Source organism: Equus przewalskii, chromosome 14 (assembly GCF_037783145.1).
Source record: "Equus przewalskii isolate Varuska chromosome 14, EquPr2, whole genome shotgun sequence".
NCBI classification, from domain to species: domain Eukaryota; kingdom Metazoa; phylum Chordata; class Mammalia; order Perissodactyla; family Equidae; genus Equus; species Equus przewalskii.
Window position 1 is genome coordinate 17,820,295 of NC_091844.1, and position 21,143 is coordinate 17,841,437.

General features: G+C 40.1%; 1 protein-coding gene across 19 annotated transcripts in view; it reads left to right on the plus strand.

The window, feature by feature from the left end:
* Window positions 1-2,061: 2,061 nt before the first annotated feature.
* IMMT (inner membrane mitochondrial protein) overlaps window positions 2,062-21,143 on the plus strand; it is a 50,656-nt gene continuing 31,574 nt past the window's right edge. For 12 of the 19 annotated variants that reach the window (XM_070572169.1, XM_070572170.1, XM_070572175.1 and 9 more), the window contains exons 1-3: window positions 2,166-2,354; window positions 17,190-17,263; window positions 18,011-18,200. In XM_070572169.1, coding sequence (XP_070428270.1) covers window positions 2,310-2,354; window positions 17,190-17,263; window positions 18,011-18,200 — 309 coding nt within the window. In that variant the 5' untranslated portion in view covers window positions 2,166-2,309. Of the gene's footprint in view, window positions 2,355-17,189; window positions 17,264-18,010; window positions 18,201-21,143 lie in introns of all 19 variants that reach the window. The other 7 variants (XM_070572180.1, XM_070572182.1, XR_011525921.1 and 4 more) reach the window with 6 other exon arrangements.

A 21,143-nucleotide genomic window follows, 5' to 3' on the forward strand; every position in this document is an offset into this window, starting at 1 on the left:
CATGTCTGTGCCCAGGAACCGAACCCAGCAAAACCCTGGGCCAGCGAAGCGGAGTGTGTGAACTTAACCACTCGGCCACTGGGCCAGCCCCCTATTGTGGCTATCTTGATCTCCCACCTAAGGTAGCCACTTTGAGCCTTAAACATTCGCATATGCTGAAAAAGTCCTCTGAGACATTTCATGAAGGCTCCTTGAATTGGCAGTGGGAGTCACTGCACATTTTTGAACAGGGAAGTGACTTAAATTTCTGAGTTACTTTAAAAGAATTCATTTCTTTTTTTTGGAGTTTTTTCCCCCCTCCCCAAAGCCCCAGTACATAGTTGTATATTCTAGTTGTAAGTCCTTCTAGTTCTTCTATGTGAGCCTTCGCCACAACATGGCAACTGTCAGGAGTGGTGTGGTTCCCAGAAGAGAAAACCAATCGGGGGGCACCAAAGTGGATTGTGCCAAACTTTAACCACTAGGCCATCAGGGCTGCCTCAGGAGAGTTCATTTTAAAGCAAAAAAATTTTCATAAATTGCATGTGGAGAATGAGGATTAAGGACTTGGTTAAATGAGAGGTTAGGAAACCATAGAAATTAATTTTGGAGTTTGAGATCTTGAAGCTGGAGAAGTTGCTAATGATATGCCCACTCAAGGTGTGGCAGTGCCATACATGGCTGGAGCAGACTGAAATTGCACACTGGCATTGAGAAGTGTATGGGCAAGGTATTAGTTAGAAAAGTCATCACCCTGGCCTGACTCAGCATGACGGCAGTGGGTAGGGATGAGGTGGGGAGACTGCAATTCAATTGCTAAAATTACTCAAAAAAGATGGGACACTGCTCTGGAGACTGTTAGGTGATGAGGATATGAAATAGAGAGTATAACGTAATTACTAAAGTACCCTGAAAAGTATTGAACATATACAAACACAAGGAATTATTTGATTTTAGATGACTTTCAAATCCATTTCTCCATTTTACAAATGGGATCAGTAGTGTTGTCTACTGCTAAGGAGAACACCATATTACCATACAATGGTAATACATGACCTAGTTAAGACTTGAAAGTACTTTGCAAACACAATACATATACAAGTCATTTAGTGTCTATGATATTGTGATAAGATCATTATTAGTACTAATAGTATTGAATACTGTGTTCAACATTTAACAAGTGGTACCTTAATAGTGGACTCAGGGGAATACTTCGCGATGCAGGCTCAGAGAGTCGAGGAGTCGAAAGATTTCTTGGACTCTCAAGGTCTGACAGTAGTGCTCTTCTCAGAGAACAGCATGGGAACAGGACCCACGGGCAGGAAGAGCTGCAATGGGTTGAGGGTAGGGCTAAATTTATAAGGCATAGGTATATGAGTTATTTCTTTACGTGACAAAGGAGAGATCATGAAAAAAATTGTTAAAATGACATCAGTGCAGGTGGGGTCTGGTTATTGGGTGGTCCTATAACTTGCGATGGGAATCAGGTCAGATCAGGTCAGGACGTCCTGTGCTTCCCGCAGGATGATGTAGATCGGTAAGTAGGGCAGACGCCTTGATCCTCCTCACTTTGAACAGTGCTTCTGCCCTGACCTCTTTATCTTCCAATCCATCCCACAGATTGCAACCAAAATTATCTTTCTAAAATAAAAAATTGGTGGAGAAAGTAGCGTGGTTTAATCTGGAAGGAGTAGAAGCTGTGGAACCGGAAGAATCTGGGTTTCTATGCCTGTTCGGCCACTTATTAGATACGTGAACGACACATTCCGCACAAAGGTCTCTCCTGTGTTCCTCCACCCAGCCTCCCGCAAATGGATGGCTCTCAAAGAACGGCTGTCAAACGAAACAAACGGCAAACCGAGACACCACCATTGTTTACATAACTTTGGCCAAATCGATTCCCTTCTATGAACTATCTGGCTGACAGAGACGGCTGAAAAGCCTTCTTGCGTGAATTCTCCGAAGAGTCACACCTGCCCATTTTCCGCGGGGATCAAAGCCGGAATATCAGACAGCCTCCCGCCCCTCCTGTTCACCTAGCAACCCCGGCTTCGGGCTCCAGAGAGGAACCCCGAGCGCGACCCGGAAGGAGAAGTCGGCCTTTAGGCTAGTGGAGGGCCCAGCCTCTCTGAGGGGCCTGGGCCGGGGGGGTTGGCGGTGGAATAGGGAGGGAAGAGGCTGCGCGTGCGCAGCGGCGACGGCTGCCCTTCCGGTACGCCCGGCGCGGAGAGGCGGCACGGACGCAGGGCACGCACGCAACGCACTCCCTCCCCTCCTCGCGCGCCGCGGTTGCTCCCGCGTACGCCAGTAGCGCCGTCCACCGAGCCGAGATGCTGCGGGCCTGTCAGTTATCCGGCGTGAGCGCCGCCGCCCAGGTGAGCGCGGGGTGCCGGGAGAGAGCGCATGGTGGAGCGGACCTCGGGCAGCCGGCGGAAAATGAGGGCGGCTTTGGCTCTGCCTAGGCCCCGGGACAGGGGCGTGTCTCAGGGCCGCCCTCATTGCGAGAGAAGCAGGCGGGCCTGTGAGGCAGTTAATTCGGGAGTTCGCCCAACAGGGATGACTTGAGGGTTATTGCAGAAGCGGGATGGGGTGCGGAGGGAAGGCGGCGGGGAGGCGGGCGTAGGACGGCTTCGGGGACGTTGCATCCAATCAGCCCCGCGCTGCCCCAGTCAAGGCCCAATCCTGGCTGCTGGCGCCCGGGTCGCCGGTTGGGCGCGTGATAGGTTTAGCGCAGCCACTGGTTGAAGGTCGAGGAGGGAGAACTACAGTTCCCAGCAGGACGTGCATGGCCTTGGCTTGTTGTATCTTAATAAGGAGGTGCCTGGACTGCTAGAGTCCGCGGTTTCGGGGTCAAGGTTGTAATTATCTCGGAGGGACTGCCGTTCTTGTCGTAGCGGAGAACAGCTCTTGAGCTGTTCTTACTCTACGCAAAAATGAAAGATCGTAGCTTATGGAGCTCAAACTCCTGGTACTTGAGCAAAGTTAAAAGTCATGACCTTGTTCTTATTTCTGAGATCAGCTTGGGGATCTGTGTCTCCAGCTGCCGAGACGACTGTGGCAGACGTTCAAGGAACCTGAACACGCGGTTACATTTATTTTCGCATAATTATCAAAGTAACTTTCCAAAATTAAAAATAAAGTAAACCTATCTCCATGCTCACAATTTAAAGAAAGTTGATATTTTGGCAAAGTATCGTATTGTAAAACAGGAACAGTGACTCATGCAATAATTGGACAAAATCTCTAGACGCACTGAGTTAGAAATCATAAAAGTCAGACTTCCTTTTTTTTTTCCTCCAAATTTTCTCTCTCCATTTGTTGCCAGGGTAAGAGAAACAGCCTTTTCCATGGGAAAAGTGGGGTCTGTGTTAGTTTTCTCTTGCTTTGTAACAAATTCCACAAATTTAGTAGCTTAAAACAATGCCCATTTACAGTTTCTGGGCACAAATGATTGGGGTTCTCTGCTCAGTGTCGCACAGGCTGCAGTCAAGGTGTTGGCTGTGCTGTAGTTCTCATTTGGAGCTCAGGGTTCTCTTCCAAGCGCATGCAGTTTGTTGGCAGAATTCAGTCCCTTGCAGCTGTAGGACTGAAGTCCGTGTTTTCTTGCTAGCTCTCTCTTTGCCTCTCCTAGAGGCTCCCTGATGTTCCTTGCCACAAGGTCCCCGAAGGCAGTTCATAACAGGGATGTTTGCATTCTTGCTGGCTACCAGGAGCTTGTTTCTCTGATTGAAAAATCTTTTTTCTTCGTTTTGGTGAGGAATATTGCCCCTGAGCTAACATGCATGACAGTTTTCCTCTATTTTGTATGTGGGATGCTGCCACAGCACGGCTTGATGAGTGATGTGAAGTCTGTCCCCGGGATCTGAACCCACAAACCCCAGGCTCCCGAAGTGGAATGTGCAAACCCAACCACTACACCATCAAGTTGGCCCCTCAAAATCTTTCTTAACTTCCCTGTTTCTGATCTCTAGACTCCGATTTAAAGGGCTTACATGATTAGGCCGGGCCCACCTGGATAACCTTCCTTTTGATTAATTCAAAGTCAACTGATTAGTAATCTGAAATACATCTGCAAAATCCCTTTTGCTGTACAACCCTAACAAAGGGCTAACATCAGGGATGGAGATCATGGGGCCATCTTAGAATCTGACCTACCTACTGTAGTGCCCAAGTGGGGCTAGAAGGATGGAGGCAGCAGAGCTGCCTTTCAGGGCAGAGCTGTTGAAGTTTGTGTTTGGAGCCCTCCTTTCGTGGCACACTCTTCCTTACTCTGACCTCAGGTTACATTATGGTTGTCACTGATCTGTCCCCTCTTTATTTTTTAGAGCAGTTTTAGGTTCATAGCAAAATGGAGGGGAAGGTACAGAGGTTTCCCGTATACCCTGTACCCCTACATATGCATAGCCTCCCTCATTATCAGCATCCCCCACCAGAGTGGTACATTTGTTACAATTGATGAACCTACATTGATGTATCATAATCACTGAAAGTTTATAGTTTACATTAGGGTTCACTTAATTCTTTTATTTTACTTTACTTAATTAAATTAATTAATTAATTATTTGGGTGAGGAAGATCGGCCCTGAGCTAACAACTGTTGCCAATCCTCCTCTTTTTGCTTGAGGAAGATTGTCGCTGAGCTAACATCTATGCCAGTCGTCCTCTATTTTGTGTGTCCTGTGCCGTCTCATTGTGGCTTGATGAGTGGTGCATAGGTCCATGCCGAGGATCTGAACCTGTGAACCCTGGGTGCAGAGCATGTAAACTTAACCACTATGCCACTTGGGCCTACCCCAGGGTTCACTTTTGGTGCTGTACATTCTGTGGGTTTGGGCAAATGTATGATGACATGTATCCATCATGGTATTGCAAATGTATGATGACATGTATCCATCATGGTATCGTGCAGAATATTTTCACTGTCCTAAAAATCCTCTGAGCTCCACCTCTTCATCACTCACCCACCCTGCCCCTTGGCAACCGTTGGTCTTCTTCCTGTCTCCATAGTTTTGCTTTTCCCAGAATGTCATATAGATGGAATCATATAGTATGTAGGCTTTTCAGATTGGCTTTCACTTAGTAATGTGCATTTAAGGTTCTTCCATGTCTTTTCATGGCTTCATAACTCATTTCTTTTTAGCACTGAATAATATTCCATTGTCTGGATGCATCACAGTTTATTCATTCATCTACTGAAAGACGTTTTGGTTGCTTCCAAGTTTTGCCAGTTAAGAATAAAGATGAAATAAACATCTCTGTGTAGGTGTTTGTATGGATCTAAGTTTTCAACTTCTGTGGGTAAATAAGCAAGGAACACAGTTGCTGCATCACATGGTAAGAGTATGTCTAGTTTTGTAAGAAACTGCCGAGCTGTCTTTGAAAGTGCTGTACCATTTTGCATCCCCAGCAGCCGTGAATGAGAGTTCCTGTTGCTCCACATCCTCACTTAGCATTTGGTGTTGTCAGTGTTCAGGATTTTGGCCATTCTAAAAGATGTGTAGTAATATCTCATTCTTGTCCCATCTTTTGCTATACTGTCGTACTTGGGATTACATCAATTCTCAGAACTTTAATCCCTAAGCAGATGACTCTCTAGCCTGCTCTTTTGAACTTTGTACTAAAATTTCTGAATTTTTGTTTGATTTTTGTCAACTTTTTCCGGAATATCCCACTTGTCAAAATCCTTTCTACTCCATCAGACCATCTTCTTAAATGTCCTCCCAGTTTTACTGTTGCCCTCCTAAAGTCAGTTCTTTACCTGCTAGTTAACAAAGGCTTTTAAAAAGTGTTTAGATCGTGTCCTGCCCTTCAGTGACATCCCATCACATTCACAATAAAATTTAAACTCTTTACCACACCCACCAGGCCCTTGTGCTCCGGCTCTTTGCATGTGTCACGTTTTTCCTACATGCCTCGTTCTGTTCTTCTGGTATCTAGCATATCCTCGTTACCTTTTTATTTGCTGTTTCTTTTGCCCTCAAGTCTTCCCACCCATCTTTGCTCACTTCTTTCATTCAGATATTTTCTCAAATATTACCTTCCTGCAGAGAGGCCTTACCTATCTAAACTAGACCTCTGACCCCTCTCTTTCCTTGCATCACTCTGAACTTACGCTTACCCTACATTCTTTTACTTTGTAGCTCTTATGAGACCCGACATAACGTGTGTTTATTGTATGTTCCCATATTAAAATGTAAGCTCCACGAAGGGACTGTGTCCATATTTTTTACTGCTGTATTTCCAGTATTGACAGTAGTCCCTGGCTCCTGATAGATGCTCAGTAAATATTTGTGACATGTTTGAATAAAAGGAGAAATGTGTTCTGTGAATTTTTGTTAATCTCCATCAGTGGATATGACCTCCCTTAAATCCCCATAGGTTTTAGAATCTCTGAGGGTATATTAGGGTTCTCCAGAGAAACAGAGCCAATAGGATATGTATATAGATAGAATTAGTATAAGGAATTGGCTCATGCAGTTGTGCAACCTTAATGCAAGTCCAATATCTGCATTGTAGACTGGCAGGCTTGATGTGCAGAGACCCAGGAGAGCCTGTGGTGCAATTATTTCAGTCTGAAGGCTGGCAACCTGGAGACCCAGGATTGCTGGTGGTTCAGTTAGTCCAAAGGTAGCCTGCTGGAGAATTCCGTCTTACCTGGAGAGGCTGTTTTTTTTGTTCTGTTCAGGCCTTCAACTGATTGGATGAGGCCCAGCCACATTGTGGAAGGCAGTCTGCATTACTTATAGTTCACTGATTTAAATGTTGATCTAATCCAAAAACACCCTCCAAGTTGACATATAAAATTAACTATCACAGTTGGCATGTACTTTATTCTTTATGTCTGGACTTATTCTTAAATTGCTTACATGTGGCTATTCAGCAGAAATGAATTGTTCTCTTTTGTGTTTTTTTCTTTCTCAGAGCTGTGCTTCAAAGCTCTGACTCTTCCTCAGTTTACTTCCGAGACCTAACACTATCTGTCTTCTCAGTCTCAGTACTACATCACTACGCCCAACCTTTCTTGAGGTGGGCATTGGGTTTGGAGGACCTGGGCTTTCAGCCTCGCCTAGCCCTCTTCCAAACTACAGATTTGGGAGTGGTCATCTGCATATGGAGTGATCTTATCTGCTTATAACTTAAAAGAAGAGAAAGAAACATCCTTGTTCTTTCAGGTCGACTAAGCCAGCTTATATACCTAAGACCAAGTTTGACAGCAGGGCTAGTTTAGGATTGAAGTTGTGTGTGGACATTTTTAGCTATCATCTTCTAGAATTCTTTCTTACCATTAGGGTTTAAAACACTCTGTTACTCGATAGTAGAGCTAGGCATTCAAACATACATGGTAGGAAGTTGTTTAGTATATCATGCAGCCTGCTGTTTACTCTTACCCATACTAGAATCCTTTTTTATTCCTCATTTTCATTTCTCTAGATCAGTGGCTTTCAAACCATTTTGAAATACATTTTATATCATAGCTTAGAAGACATGAGTGATAATATATAAGTAATGCATATTCAGACATGTATACAGGGAAAACTAAAGACGTATCAACTTCCTGCTTTTGCCATACTGATTAATAACTGCCATTTCCTTGTCATTGCTGAGGAGCACTTTTTCTCCTAGATATAAAACATATTTATACTGAGAAAGAATACTGCTTCAGTACCAAACTTACTGAAATTTTTGATGTGATATATTTTCAATCTTAATGCATGACTGCTATGAAATATTTTAAGCTAACTGTAGAAGAAGTTAAGTTGTTGCATATTAATCTGTATTGCAGATGTAGAACTGGCCATTAACTTCTGGCTGTCTTTTGTGTGGGAGGAATCTTTATGACAAAAATCTCAAAACCAAAATTTGAATTATAGGGGCCAGCCCCATGGGCGAGTGGTTAAGTTCACGTGCTCCGCTTCTGTGGCCCAGGGTTTTGCCGGTTCAGATCCTGGGCACAGACATGGCACCGCTCATCAGGCCATGTTGAGGCGGCATCCCACATGCCACAACTAGAAGGACCCATAGCTAAAAATATACAACTATGTACCGGGGGGCTTTGGAGAGAAAGAGGAAAAAGTAAAATCTAAAAAAAAAGTTAATTATAGCAACCAGCAAAGTCTAGAGAGGAAACTGGGAACCTCCAGACAGGGTTCATATGAGGGGATTTGTGTTACAGTTTGTTTCCAGGTTGTGGTGCTGGACTGTGGTTTCTTTTTATATGTTCACTTTAGTTTGGTGGAGGTAGGGAATAGGTGGTCTGTGCAAGAACATTACATGGGAATTGTATGTTTTATCTCGCTTTTTTTGTTTGTTTTTTAAAATCATCTTTTCTATAGGTTAGAAGCAGCAATGCTAACCTTATAACATTTATTACAAGGTTATATGTCAAAGCAAATTGTTTTGAAACAGTGGTATCTTTTCTACATCATAGGTTATTATTGAAAAGGAATTCCAGAAATAAGAAGTATCCAATATTTTCTGTGTTAAAGTAGGATATTTAGTTTATATAAATAAAGAGGTAGTTTAGCTTGGTGCTTAAAAACATGAACTCTGGAGGGAGAGCTTATATTTGGCGATCGTTACTTAGATATGACACCAAAAGAAACAAAAGATAAATTGGATTTCATCAAAATTAAAAATTTTTGTGCATCAAAGGACACTCAAGAGAGTGAAAAGAATGGGAGAAACTGTTTTTAAATCATAGACCTGATGAGGATCTTGTAGCCAGAATATGTAAAGAACTCCTACAATTGAACAACAAAAAGACAACCCAGGAGGCCGTCCCCATGGCCGAGTGGTTAAGTTCGTGTGCTCTACTTCGGCCACCCAGGGTTCGCCAGTTCGCATCCTGGGCACAGACCTACGCATCGCTTATCAAGCCATGGTGTGGTGGCATCCCACATAGAGGAACTAGAATGACCTACAACTAGGATATACAACTATGTGCTGGGGCTTTGGGGATTAAAAAAAAATAGAAGAAGATTGGCAACAGATGTTAGCTCAGGGCCAATCTAAGGAGAAAAACAAAAAGACAACCTAAATAAAAAATGGATAAAAGACCTGAATAGACATTCATCTAAAGAAGATACATAAATGGCCAACAAGCACATGAAAAGATGCTTAACATCTTTTATTTATTTATTTAAGATTTTATTTTTTTCCTTTTTCTTCCCAAAGCCCCCCAGTACATAGTTGTATATTCTTCGTTGTGGGTCCTTCTAGTTGTGGCATGTGGGATGCTACCTCAGTGTGGTTTGATGAGCAGTGCCATGTCTGCGCCCAGGATTCGAACCAATGAAACACTGGGCCACCTGCAGCGGAGCATGCAAACTTAACCACTTGGCCACGGGGCCAGCCCCGCTTAACATCTTTTGACATCAGGGAAGTGCAAATCAAAACCACAATGAAATGGCCACTTCATACCCACTAGGATGGCTATAATAAAAACAGAAAATAACAAATGTTGGTGAGCATGTGGAGAAACTGGAGCTGTCATACATTGCTGGTTGGAATGTAAATGGTGCAGAGTTAAACATAGAATTACGATATGACCCTGCAGTTGCACCCAAAAGAATTGAAAACAGATGTTCAAACAAAAACTTGTAGATGAATGTTCATAGCACTATTCATAATAGCCAAAAGATGGAGACAACCCAAATGTCCAGCTGGTGTCTGGATAAACAAAATCTGTTATATACCTATGATGAAATATTTCATTCAGCCGTAAAAAGAAATGAAGTACGTGCTACATACACGATACGTATTACAACATGGGTGAACGTTGAAAACATGCCAAGTGAAAGAAGCCAGGCACAAGGCCACATACTGTATGATTCCATTCATATGAAATATCCAGAATATGCAAATTTGTAAAGCCAGAAAGTAGATAGTGCTTGCTAGGTGCTGGGAAGAGGGAAAAATGAAGAGACTACTTAGTTGATACAGGAATTTCCTTTTGGAGTGATGAAAAAATGTTCTAGAACTAGATAGTGGTGATGGTTGTTGTACAGGATTGTGGAAGTACTAAATGCCACTGAACTGTACACTTTAAAATGGTGAATTTTATAAGTGAATTTTACCACACACCGAAAAAGAGCCACTTGTCACCAGGTATTTGCAGATATCCTGAAGGAGAGACAGAGCTAGAGTTAAAAAAAAATTTTAGGGGGCCAGCCTGGTGGCATAGCGGTTAAGTTTGCACGCTTTGCTCTGGTAGCCTGGGGTTCGCTGGTTCAGATCCCGGGTATGGACCTCCGCACCGCTTATCAGGCCATGCTATGGCAGGCATCCCACATGTAAAACAGAGGAAGATGGGTACAGATGTTAGCTGAGGGCCCATCTTCCTCAGCAAAAAGATGAGGATTGGCGGCAGATGTTAGCTCAGGGCTAATCGTCCTCAAAGAAAAAAAAAATATATAAAATAATATATTATTTAGTAAACTGTCATCCATTGTCCAATGATAGAACAATTTGAGTTTTCAAAAGGATAATAATTGGAGGTGGTTGAAATCCATCAAAAGTGTTTAAATCCATGAATTCATAAAGATACTATTTTAGTTTGCTGTAACTACATAAGCCACCTTGAGCTTGGGGTAAAGTGTTTATTTATCTCTTCACTTAGTTCTAGGGGTTGCCTAGGCTCAGCTGGGCATTTTTTTGCTCAGCGTCCTTCATGAGGCTGCAACTTAGACCTTGGCTGGAACCCCTACATGTGGCATCTTTATGTGTCTGGGCTTCCTCACAGTTTGGCAGCTGGGTTCCAAGAGCAAGTGTGACTAGAGACAGAGTCAGGCAGAAGCTGTATCCCCTTTATGTCCCAGTCACAGAGCATCACTTTGACTGCCCTCTATTAAATTAGTAACAAAGGCCTGCCCGTGTTCAAGGAAGAGTACATAGGACTCACTTTGGAGGAGTGGCAAGATTCTGGAAGAGCATGTGTTAAGGAAATACTTTTGTAGTTGATTTTGGATAATACAGTCTGCCCTCTAGCCTCATATCCCTCCCACATGCAAATACATTTACAACATTCCTCAAAACCCTCCAAAACCTCATCCCATCACAGTATCAGTCTTAGACTAAAGGACCACGATCTTCTCATCTATATCAGATCCCTATGCAGGTAAGACATCTTTGATGTGGTCTCTAGGGTGCAGCTCCTTAAGCACTTTTCCTTTCAATCTAAAGACCTGAGACAAGTTATCTGTTCCCCATAAGTCCAACATACAATATAGTATGACAGGTACCCTGGACACTTGCATTCAAAAGGTCAGAAAACAAGACAGAGACAGTCTTGTATAACAAATGTAAAATCCACACAGGCATGTGTTGCTAATTGCTTAGTTAGGACTTAGTCCTACTGCTTGGGAATGATTCTCCATAAGTCTTGGTTCTACCCTCTGGGCTCCAGGCTTCACCCTTTCAGTTATCCTTCCTTTTCAAGAAAATGTAGCCTGTTTACAGCTGAGTCATTTTCTCAGGCTGCTTCCTGTCTGTAGAAGTTCAAGTCCAAAAGCCTCTATTAATTTTGTACCCTTTTTCTCTTTAAATCCAAACTGGCAAATTTTTCATCAATACAGTTCTCTTAACAACTTTGTGGGTTTCCTTTGGGTTATTGGGGTTTTCTCCATTAGACAAAAGCCACACCCACAAATCTTATCAAGATAAGCCCTTCTTGGGCAGCTGAATAGAAATGAGGATAGGATTAACCAATCAAATGAGGGCCTAGCTCTCATTAATGAGATAATCATGGAAGAGCCTCTAGTAACATGAATCTACCAAGGTACCTTTTCCAAAAAACTTAGAGGCTCCGGACCAACTAATGCTCAATGAAAAATACTATGAGATAGGATTTACACTGCCTCAGTATATTGTGTGCTGAGCGGGAGTTTCAGATGATTTCAGGGGGTATGAACATTGGGAACTTTATCTTTTAGTACTTAATGTCTTTATATGAGAAGAAAATCATCTTGACGAAGCCTGCTTCTAGGGGTACTATTAAGCTCTCTTGAGAAGTCAACTTAGAATATTTTTCAGAGGGATTTTAATCTGAGTAGTGCTGATTTCCTGTAAACTATATGTCTGTCAACCTTCATAAGAGATAGAAGGACGTTTGAACTTAGATCATAAAGTGTGTTTGGGAAAACCCTAGGTGATATCCTGAAGGACCTAACAAGGATAAAAGAGACAGTAGACGCCCCCTGTGTTTGGACACAACCTACAAGCCCCTTGCATTAATACTCTGGCTCTCAACACAATATTGAGAATAAATAAAACGTAACAAATTATTAAAAAAAAAAGAGCTAAGCCCTTCTCCGTTTTGAGCTCCCTGTGAGGTGGCTGTGGGTTAAAACCCTTAAGAGTCTCAGTAGCCCTGTTGTTTAACAAAAAGACTGTGAGAAGCATACTCTTAAGATCCTTACTGGATCTTTTGGATCCTTACCAGATACTCTTCTGCTCTTTTCTCTGTGTAAAGATGTTCTGTAAGGAGCACCTCCTTAGATCTTTCTGAGGTTTTAAAGGATCTTTGCTAACCAGAGAGGCTACCAATGAGAAACAGTCTTATTTTTGAACCCACTAAGTCCTGGCCCCTTTATATTTCCTTTATATGTTGCTTGAAAGCTAAGCAGTTTTTTTGGTTGGTTGGTTGGTTTTTTAGAAACTTAACTCTATCCTTATTAAACTCGGCTAGAAGAAACCAGTTGGCACTTTTGAACATTATACTTGGAACCCTCTTTAGCTAAATCTGTCAGTTCCTTAGATATAACTGTAGCTATAGCTATAACTAATTTTCTGTTTTCCATGTTTCACCACAGGTGACAATTTGATAAACTTCTGCCACTACATAGCAAATATCCCTTTTTCCTCCAGTGTCCAAAAACATTTTTTCAAGCTGTCACCAACAGCCTCCGTGAAGACCATCAGGCTTCTGCTAACAGTCTCCTCAAGGCCCTTCCAACTTTCACCCCCACCTCGCAGTCCCAAAGTCATTACCATGTGCTTTATGTTTTGCAGCAGTATCCCATTTCCAGGTGCAAGCATCCGTTTGGTTACAGCTGTGTAACACATCACCCCAAACTTAGTGGTATTAACTAACAGCATCATTATTTATTATTTTACAATAATAAATAATTGTATAAATAAGAATAAATAATATTAAATGTTATTTGTTATTTTAAAATGTTTACATATTATTTAGATATTTAATATTATATAGATAAAATATACAGACAAAATTATATATATTGCATATATATAAATAAGTATCTCTCAATTCTAAGGTTTCTGGGCTCTGTTAGGAGGTTCTTGAGGTCTCATGAGGTTGCAAGGTTCTGGGGAAGGTGGCAAGGTTCTAAAACACGTGGGATGGGAAATGTAACAATTTTTGGAAAATAAAATCTGCCACAATTAAGAAATGAAAATTTAAAAAGCCCATAGTTGGTCATCTTCAGAGGATAACTATGTAAAAGGATGAAAAGAATCAACCAATTATCCTGCTTTTCCTATAGGAACTATGTTATTGGGTAACCAAACTGTGGAGGAAGGGAAGCATCTCTTTGTAAAATATGTCAAATAATAAATGAAAAACAGTAGAATTAGAGACCACTTTTTGCAGCTTCCAATAAATTAATGGATCTAGACATTGTACATCAACACAATTGATAACATCACAAAAAGAAAGGCAACCAGACACTGTGTGCCTCCTGATGAAAGAACACACCACCACCTAAAGTCTTGCCAAAGAGAATAAACTTGAATCTGAGCAAGTATCTGGTTCTAACTGCAGTTTGCAGGAAATACAGAGGACAGGAACATGTTAAATTGTACCTTGAACAAAATCCAGTCTGGAAAATTCTACAGGTCAAACAACCCAGATTCTTCAACAGATTAATTATTAGATAAAAAAACCTATAGATTAAAAGATACATAGAAGCCATCAATTTTTTTTTTCTTTTAAATAGGCGAGACTAAACTATGGTGTCTAGGGATTCATACTTGGGTGATAAAAGCATAAAAAACTTAAATTTCCTGACTTTTAAAGTTCTGTTGAGAATAGTAAATGCAACAATAGAATATGAGAGTAGGCTAATGAGTAGTATACTTACATTTTTTAAAGATTTTATTTTATTTTATTTTCCTTCTTCTCCCCAAAGCCCCCCAGTACATAGTTGTATATTCTTCGTTGTGGGTCCTTCTAACTGTGTCATGTGGGACGCCGCCTCAACGTGGTTTGATGAGCAGTGCCATGTCTGCGCCCAGGATTTGAACCAACGAGACACTGGGCCACTTGCAGCGGAGCGCGCGAACTTAACCACTCGGCCACGGGGCCAGCCCCTACTGAAATTTTTTAAAATCAAGAGCTGCTGTTTCAGATAGAAACCATATTAATTTGTGTCAGGATACAGTCATCATTTCTACTTTTTTTTTCCATATAGAATACAAAACTTTTTATTGCTACCGTTTTTGGTCATAAAAGAGAAAACTTTTCACATTTTATCCCCTCTTAACTTAGGGTGCCTTTTACAGTTGGGGCATTTTGCAATTATTATTTAATTGAAAGCTCAGCTTTCAAAAGAAAATGGCAAGAACATCTAGAAAAATTCTGAAGAAGAGTAGTACTAGAAGAGGACTCTCTCTACTCGATTGAAACCTAGTTCTAAGGTGCAGTAGGACATTGAAACATTGTGGTATCAGTATGTGAATAGGTGGAACAGTGGAACAAAATAGGAAATCTAAATGCATTAAGGAATTGAGTACATTTTATTTTATTTTATTTATTTTTTTGAGGAAGATTAGCCCTGAGCTACCATCTGCCGCTAATCCTCCTCTTTTTGCTGAGGAAGCCTGGCCCTGAGCTAACATCTGTGCCCATCTTCCTCTACTTTATGTGTGGGACACCTGCCACAGCATGGCATGCCAAGCGGTGCCATGTCTGCACCCGGGATCCGAACTGCTAAACCTCAGGACGCCGAAGCGGAATGTGCAAACTTAACTGCTGTGCCACCAGGCTGGCCCCCAGAATTGAGTATATTTTAAAGGTGGCATTTCTGGTCACTGGAAAAAATGAATTATTTGGTCTGTGATATAGGGACAACTGAATAGACGTTTGGAAAGAAATAAAGTTGAATACTTACTTTACACTTTACACTGGATTCAAAGATTTAAATGTAAAAAAATGAAACTGAGAAGAGAAGAAACCATGGAAGAATTATCTTAGAATTGGAGGGTGGCTTTCTAAGAATATAAGGAAACTGAGAAGCCATAAAAGCAAAGACTGACAATTTTGACTATGTAGAACTAATTTTCTGCATTGCATAAGCTACCATAAGCAAAGATAGAAAGCAGATCACAAACTGGATAAAAACACTTGCAATTAGCACACATGGCTAATTTCTCTTCATATATAAAGAGCACTTAAAGAAAAGAGTATGAAAAAGATTAATCTTATTTAAAATTGGTTAAAGGATACCCTCTGATAGTTCATAGAAAAGGAAATAAAAATAGATCCTAAATATATTAAAAGATGCACCGTCATAATGAAAGAAATTGTGATTAAAACTTCACTGAAAGTATGTTGGAGAGGCTGTGGGAAAACATATTGTCTCCTATTACTAGAGGATAATTGGCTAATTTGGTAATATTTATCAACATTGCAAATTTTACTTTTAAGAGTACTTGTAAGAATGGACCCAAAATGATGTACTACCCAGAGTCAAATATCCATTATTGTATCTGCTGCTTGATAATCCAAATAGCTAATTATCCGCTGTTAACAGTGCCTTAACTTTTGACCTGAATACCTCCTTATATCTGTGGAGGTAAAAAATACAATCTTAAATAAAACACATCTTCATTGGTTTCCTAATATTTTCTCCCTAAGTCAGCAAAATGGAGTTGTTGACATATGAAAGTTGATCCAATTCTGTTTAAAATTTCCTACTACTTTCTTTACAGAATAGTAGGAAAGCACCCTTTTCTGTTAAATGTAGTTCAAAAATGTTGAGAGTTCTATACTTTAGGTAATAATTGAAATACTTTTTCAATACCAGTTATAGCTGCTTTACATGTTGTAAAACATCTAGTTTGTTGTTGTTTTTTTTTACCCCAAATGTATTAACGCATTAATTTGATATTTACCTCTAGGCTTTGTTGAATACAGTGTAAATTGCAAGTGTAATTCTAGAGAAATTTCATGTGCTGTCTGATCATGTGATATATTTTCTTAGAACTTAAGATAGTTTTGTGTTTTTCTGGTATTGTTTAGATGCAGTTTCATCAGGGAACCTAGAGAAAGCACTTTTTTCCCCTTGACTTGTCATTTGATTTTCTACTTGGTATGAAGAAAGGTTTTATTTATGGATGCAATAAGTTTGAAATTTCAGATTGATAGCTATGAATGACTTTAAGTTTATAAAAACCTTCCCCAAATAGTATTTAGTTGTGCATTTATTTGTTTTATTTAAGGAATTCACATTTTGTTAAGAAATGTTTGATTTTATGTGCTTTATTTTGATTAAAACAAATCACAAAGCATTGCCCTGATCATTTGCTTTTGTGTAAAGATAGATTAGTTATATGGAGATAAATATTTCTTTGAGCATTTACAACATTAGTTAAATTGTTTTTCTTAAAACTATTAGCTTTTAGGCTAAACTAAGAATGAATTTTTAGATTTAGATGAACGCCTCTAGGAATTGACCAGCTATGTATTTATCTTAGAGATGGTAAACTTAATTTTCTGGATAAACTAAGCTGAGGTTGGATCTTTTCCCTGAGTGGATTCGTATGTATCCTATAATGCAGTGTTGTTTGCCAGACTCTGTAGGTGACTTTTCGGATGTCTAAATTAAGTTTGCAAAGCAAAAATAGGTATTTTATACTATTGTTTTATTTTTTCTTGGCAATTAAGAAAGCATATGGCAAATCCTGATTGTATCCAAGAAATAATTAGCCTGCAAAACACTTCATAGTTTGATAATCCTTTTTTTGAAATCTTAAAAATAGTAATTTTCTATGAGCCTTGGATTGCAGGAAGCGTCACTGTTTTTTAAAGCTCTATAAATATGTTTCATGATAAATTGATTTCTGAAAGTAAAATAAATTTTTGTTTAATGAACACATTTGTAATAAAAGTATTCCTTTTGAGTTCCCAGCCCTCAAAGCTTCCCAGATTCCTTTAACTGTGTTGGTTGTGATGTTTTCTCCTTCCTCTCTAGAGCTGTCTCTGCGGGAAGTTTGTCCTCCGTCCGTTGCGACCATGCCGCAGATACTCTACTTCAGGCAGTTCTGGGTATGTAGTACGTCTCCCCGTACACAGGCTTTTAACTGTATGCTAAGGGGTGTCTGTGTGTGTGTGTTTCTTTTTCTTGAATATGGGAATAGCTGCTTAAACTCTTTTTGTTAAGGGGCACAAACACTGGAGCTTTGCTAAAATATCTTTGGAGTATTATTTATTCATAGGTGAAAATTGGTTATGATGCTCCTTTGGTTCTTCTGTAATTGGATAGCATCCAAGCTAGATCCCCTCATGTGTGATCTTCCATTCTATGGGAAATGGATTTATATCCAGAACTTAGCACATTGTAACTTAAAAAGTATTTGCTAGTTCTATTTGATATTTGTATCATCTTATGTTTGTAAGGGATTTGATTTGTATTATTTGCAGAAATGTTTAATTAAGGGAGAGGAGCTTTGAAAATTAGTGATATTTGTTTTTTGGGTTCAAAGGAAATCTCGTGATTGTAAACTTGTTGAGTTTTAAGTGTTAAAGGGTAGATTGCTTTATTCCTCCTGTCCTAGATATTACTGTATTTAAAAAAAAATTAGTTATCTATAAATAAATGTAGTTATTTTTTATTGCAGACATGTTAAATCAGGGAAGGGTGATGTGCAGCTATGGTGATAAACTTGGCTGCTGCGATCAGAATCGGCGGTAGAGAAGTAGAGGTTAGAGGCCTTTGAGACCCTACGTTGATCTAGGGGAGTAGGTTGAGGAGAACCAAGGAATAAAAATGTGTTTCCTATTTCTTTCACTTAGGTTGTCTCCTGGCAAAATTGCTGGAGCTGGCCTTTTGTTTGTTGGTGGAGGTATTGGTGGCACTATCCTGTATGCCAAATGGGATTCCCATTTCCGGGAAAGTGTAGAGAAAACCATACCTTACTCAGACAGACTCTTTGAGATGGTTCTTGGTTCCCCGCCTGATAGCGTTCCATTGCCAAAGAAGCCGGTAAGAGTTTTAAACTGTATTTCAGTGTATCCTGTGGAATACTTTGAAAAGCAAGTTGTTTTCATCTTGACAATATCTTCTATGTATAATTCAGTAGAACTTGTCAGATATGTGTTTGTCATTTTTCTTTAAATTGAACTAATATTAATGTGTAGAGTTGGATTTTTGTCCCTTTGGAATTCCGTAAGTGCTCTCATTTCGTACACACCATGTAGAAACTAATTGCCATGACACCAGGGTAAATGGAAGAGGCAGCTTAGGCAGAGGTAACCCTGGCTGCCCTGTGGACTGAGGGGGTCTGTGCCAGCCTACATGTTACAGCTATCAAGCTCTGACTTAAAACACTAAGGACATAAGCATAGAATGGTTGTGACCCAGAACCCCAATTTTTTGTTTTGTTTTGTTTTTCTCCCCAAAGCCCCCCAGTACATAGTTGTATATTTTAGTTGTGGGTCCTTCTAGTTGTGGCATGTGGGATGCCACCTCAGCATGACCTGATGAGTGGCGCCATGTCCGCGCCCAGGATCCAAACTGGCAAAACCCTGCCTGCTGAAGCAGAGCGTGTGAACTTAACCACTTGGCCACGGGGCCAGCCCCCCCAGAACCCAAATTTTAAGAGTTAGTAACGGATCCTTTTAGACCACAAAACAGAGTCACAGAATTTTCTGGTACATACTGGTTTCTTGATGGGAATATCTTCCAGTATTCCTGGAACTTTGTGCATATTTCAGAGTTTCATCCTTTTTTTTTCCCGCATTAGGCTTACAAATTTTTTAAAACATCTTTCTTCTTTCAAACTGCTGCTTGAAAAAAAAATTTACAAAAAAGAGCATGCATTTTTGCTGATTTGGTATTGGGTATTTCTTTATACTATGAGGCTGGATATGGCTGATTTGGTTTATTCTTAGAAACTAGGTGGACTTCTCTTCTCCAGTATCTAGCACAGTCTAGAGACCAATCCTGTAACAAAGTTAATATTTGGAAAAGCAAGTGTCCTCTGATTCCTCCTGCTTCGACCCCAGTCATGCTTTTTCAGAATGTTCTTGGTCTTCGACATCATTTATTCTTCCTTATGAACTTTAAAATGTCTAGGCTGGCTGAGAGAGAATGGTGCAGCGTCACTAGTCAAGGAGCAGAATCCTATGCATTCATTCTAAAATCCTGAGTCTATTTTAAGCTCCATGACCCGGGAGAAACAGCTGGAAGCAATTCTAGCAGCATGGAGTCAGGCTGAACAGTTCAGAGTAGTATTCTTTTCTCACTTGAGATGACTTCAAGTGTCATTCTTTGTAGATGATTTTTTTTACCTCTCTTAATAACTTTGGCCTTTTCTCACTCCACTTCATCTACCCTGCTGAACATTTCCACTTGGATAACTTGACATGTCCATACTGCGCCATCTCAAAATTTACATTCTTCTGATTTGTTTTTTTGTATTAAAGATCGTGCCATGCTGTCAGGTAGTTAAGTTAGAATTCTTGGGTTCATCTTCATAGTTGCGCATATTTTATCAGCTATCATATGCTGTTTAATCTCTAATGTTTATTCTTTTTCTTGCATTACCACCATCCTTATCTCATTTCTGACCTTTATCACTTTATATCCAAATTAGCTTCCAAACTAGACCCGTTCCTCCCCCACCGACCCGGCACAGCCTCTCCCATCTTCCTCCCAGTGCCCATCCACCAGATTTCTCCTCCTAATGTAATTGGGGCCATCCTCATATCAATATCAGAGAATCTTCTGAAATAAGTACTGTCACATTTTCATAATATTTTCATATCACTTATCAGGAACTTTTATACATTTTCTGTTATTTAAAAGACAAGACCATGGAATGTACTAGAGAGACTTTAGAGATTGTCTCTTGTTCTGATTAAGGAAAGTGAAGCCAGGAGTGCTTAAATGTTAGCCTAGGAGCTGGCTCTTGGTTCCTTTATTCCTGTAGTCTGTGGTCTGCTGGTTGTTAGGTTGACTTTCAATACCCTTGGTAGTCTGGCTCTTATTTACCTCTCCAGCCTTATCTCTGAGTGATCCTGCACATAAGTCCTTAGTTTTGTGCCAGTTTCCCTTACAAATATGCATTGTGCTTTCCACTTCATTCATTTATTCAACAAATGTTGATCAAGTGATTATTTTGTCCCAGGTACTATTCCAACGGCCTTGATGAAAGCAGAGAACTAAAACAAAGATCCACCCCTTTTGCACAGCTTTTCCCATGGTGATCTTCTACTCAGAACGATCTCTTCTCTTTTGCCTACTCATTTTCTCTTCAAGGCCTGCATCCTTCACTACACAGACCAAAGTGAATTTTCTCACCTCTGAATTACAATAGCAGTTAGTGTTTTTATTTTTTAATTTGTACCACTTATTCAGCATTCTCTGCTGTTGTGCTTTGTTACCAACTTGTTGCTTTTAGTAACTATGCATTTTATTTCACGGTGACCATTTTAGTGCCAGCATGGTTATTTATGCATAGACAGTAAATATTGAGAGAAGATAAACCCAAAATCTTTTTGATGGACATGGAATAAGACCTGCATGATTAGAGGCAAATGTTATGTTCCTAGATGGGACTTAATATCATAAAAATGTTATTTCTCTCAAATATATGCATTTCTCTCAGATTTCTCTTAAATATTTATGTATTTGAGAGAAATAATATTTTTCTTTAAATTGAACTGATATTAATATGTAGAGTTGAATTTTTATCGCTTTGGAGTCTCAGACACATACTCACAGATGTCTAATTAGAATTCTAATGGCTTTTTCAAAGAGGTAAAGAACCAGACAAGATGATGTTAAAGTTCATATGGAAGAATAAATAATGTACAAGACTAGCCAAGAACATTTTGAAAAAGTGTTGGGGTGGGAAGGGGTCAGAGGACACATGCTTTTCCAGTTACTGACTTTGTTATAATCCTACTTTTAATAAAACAATAA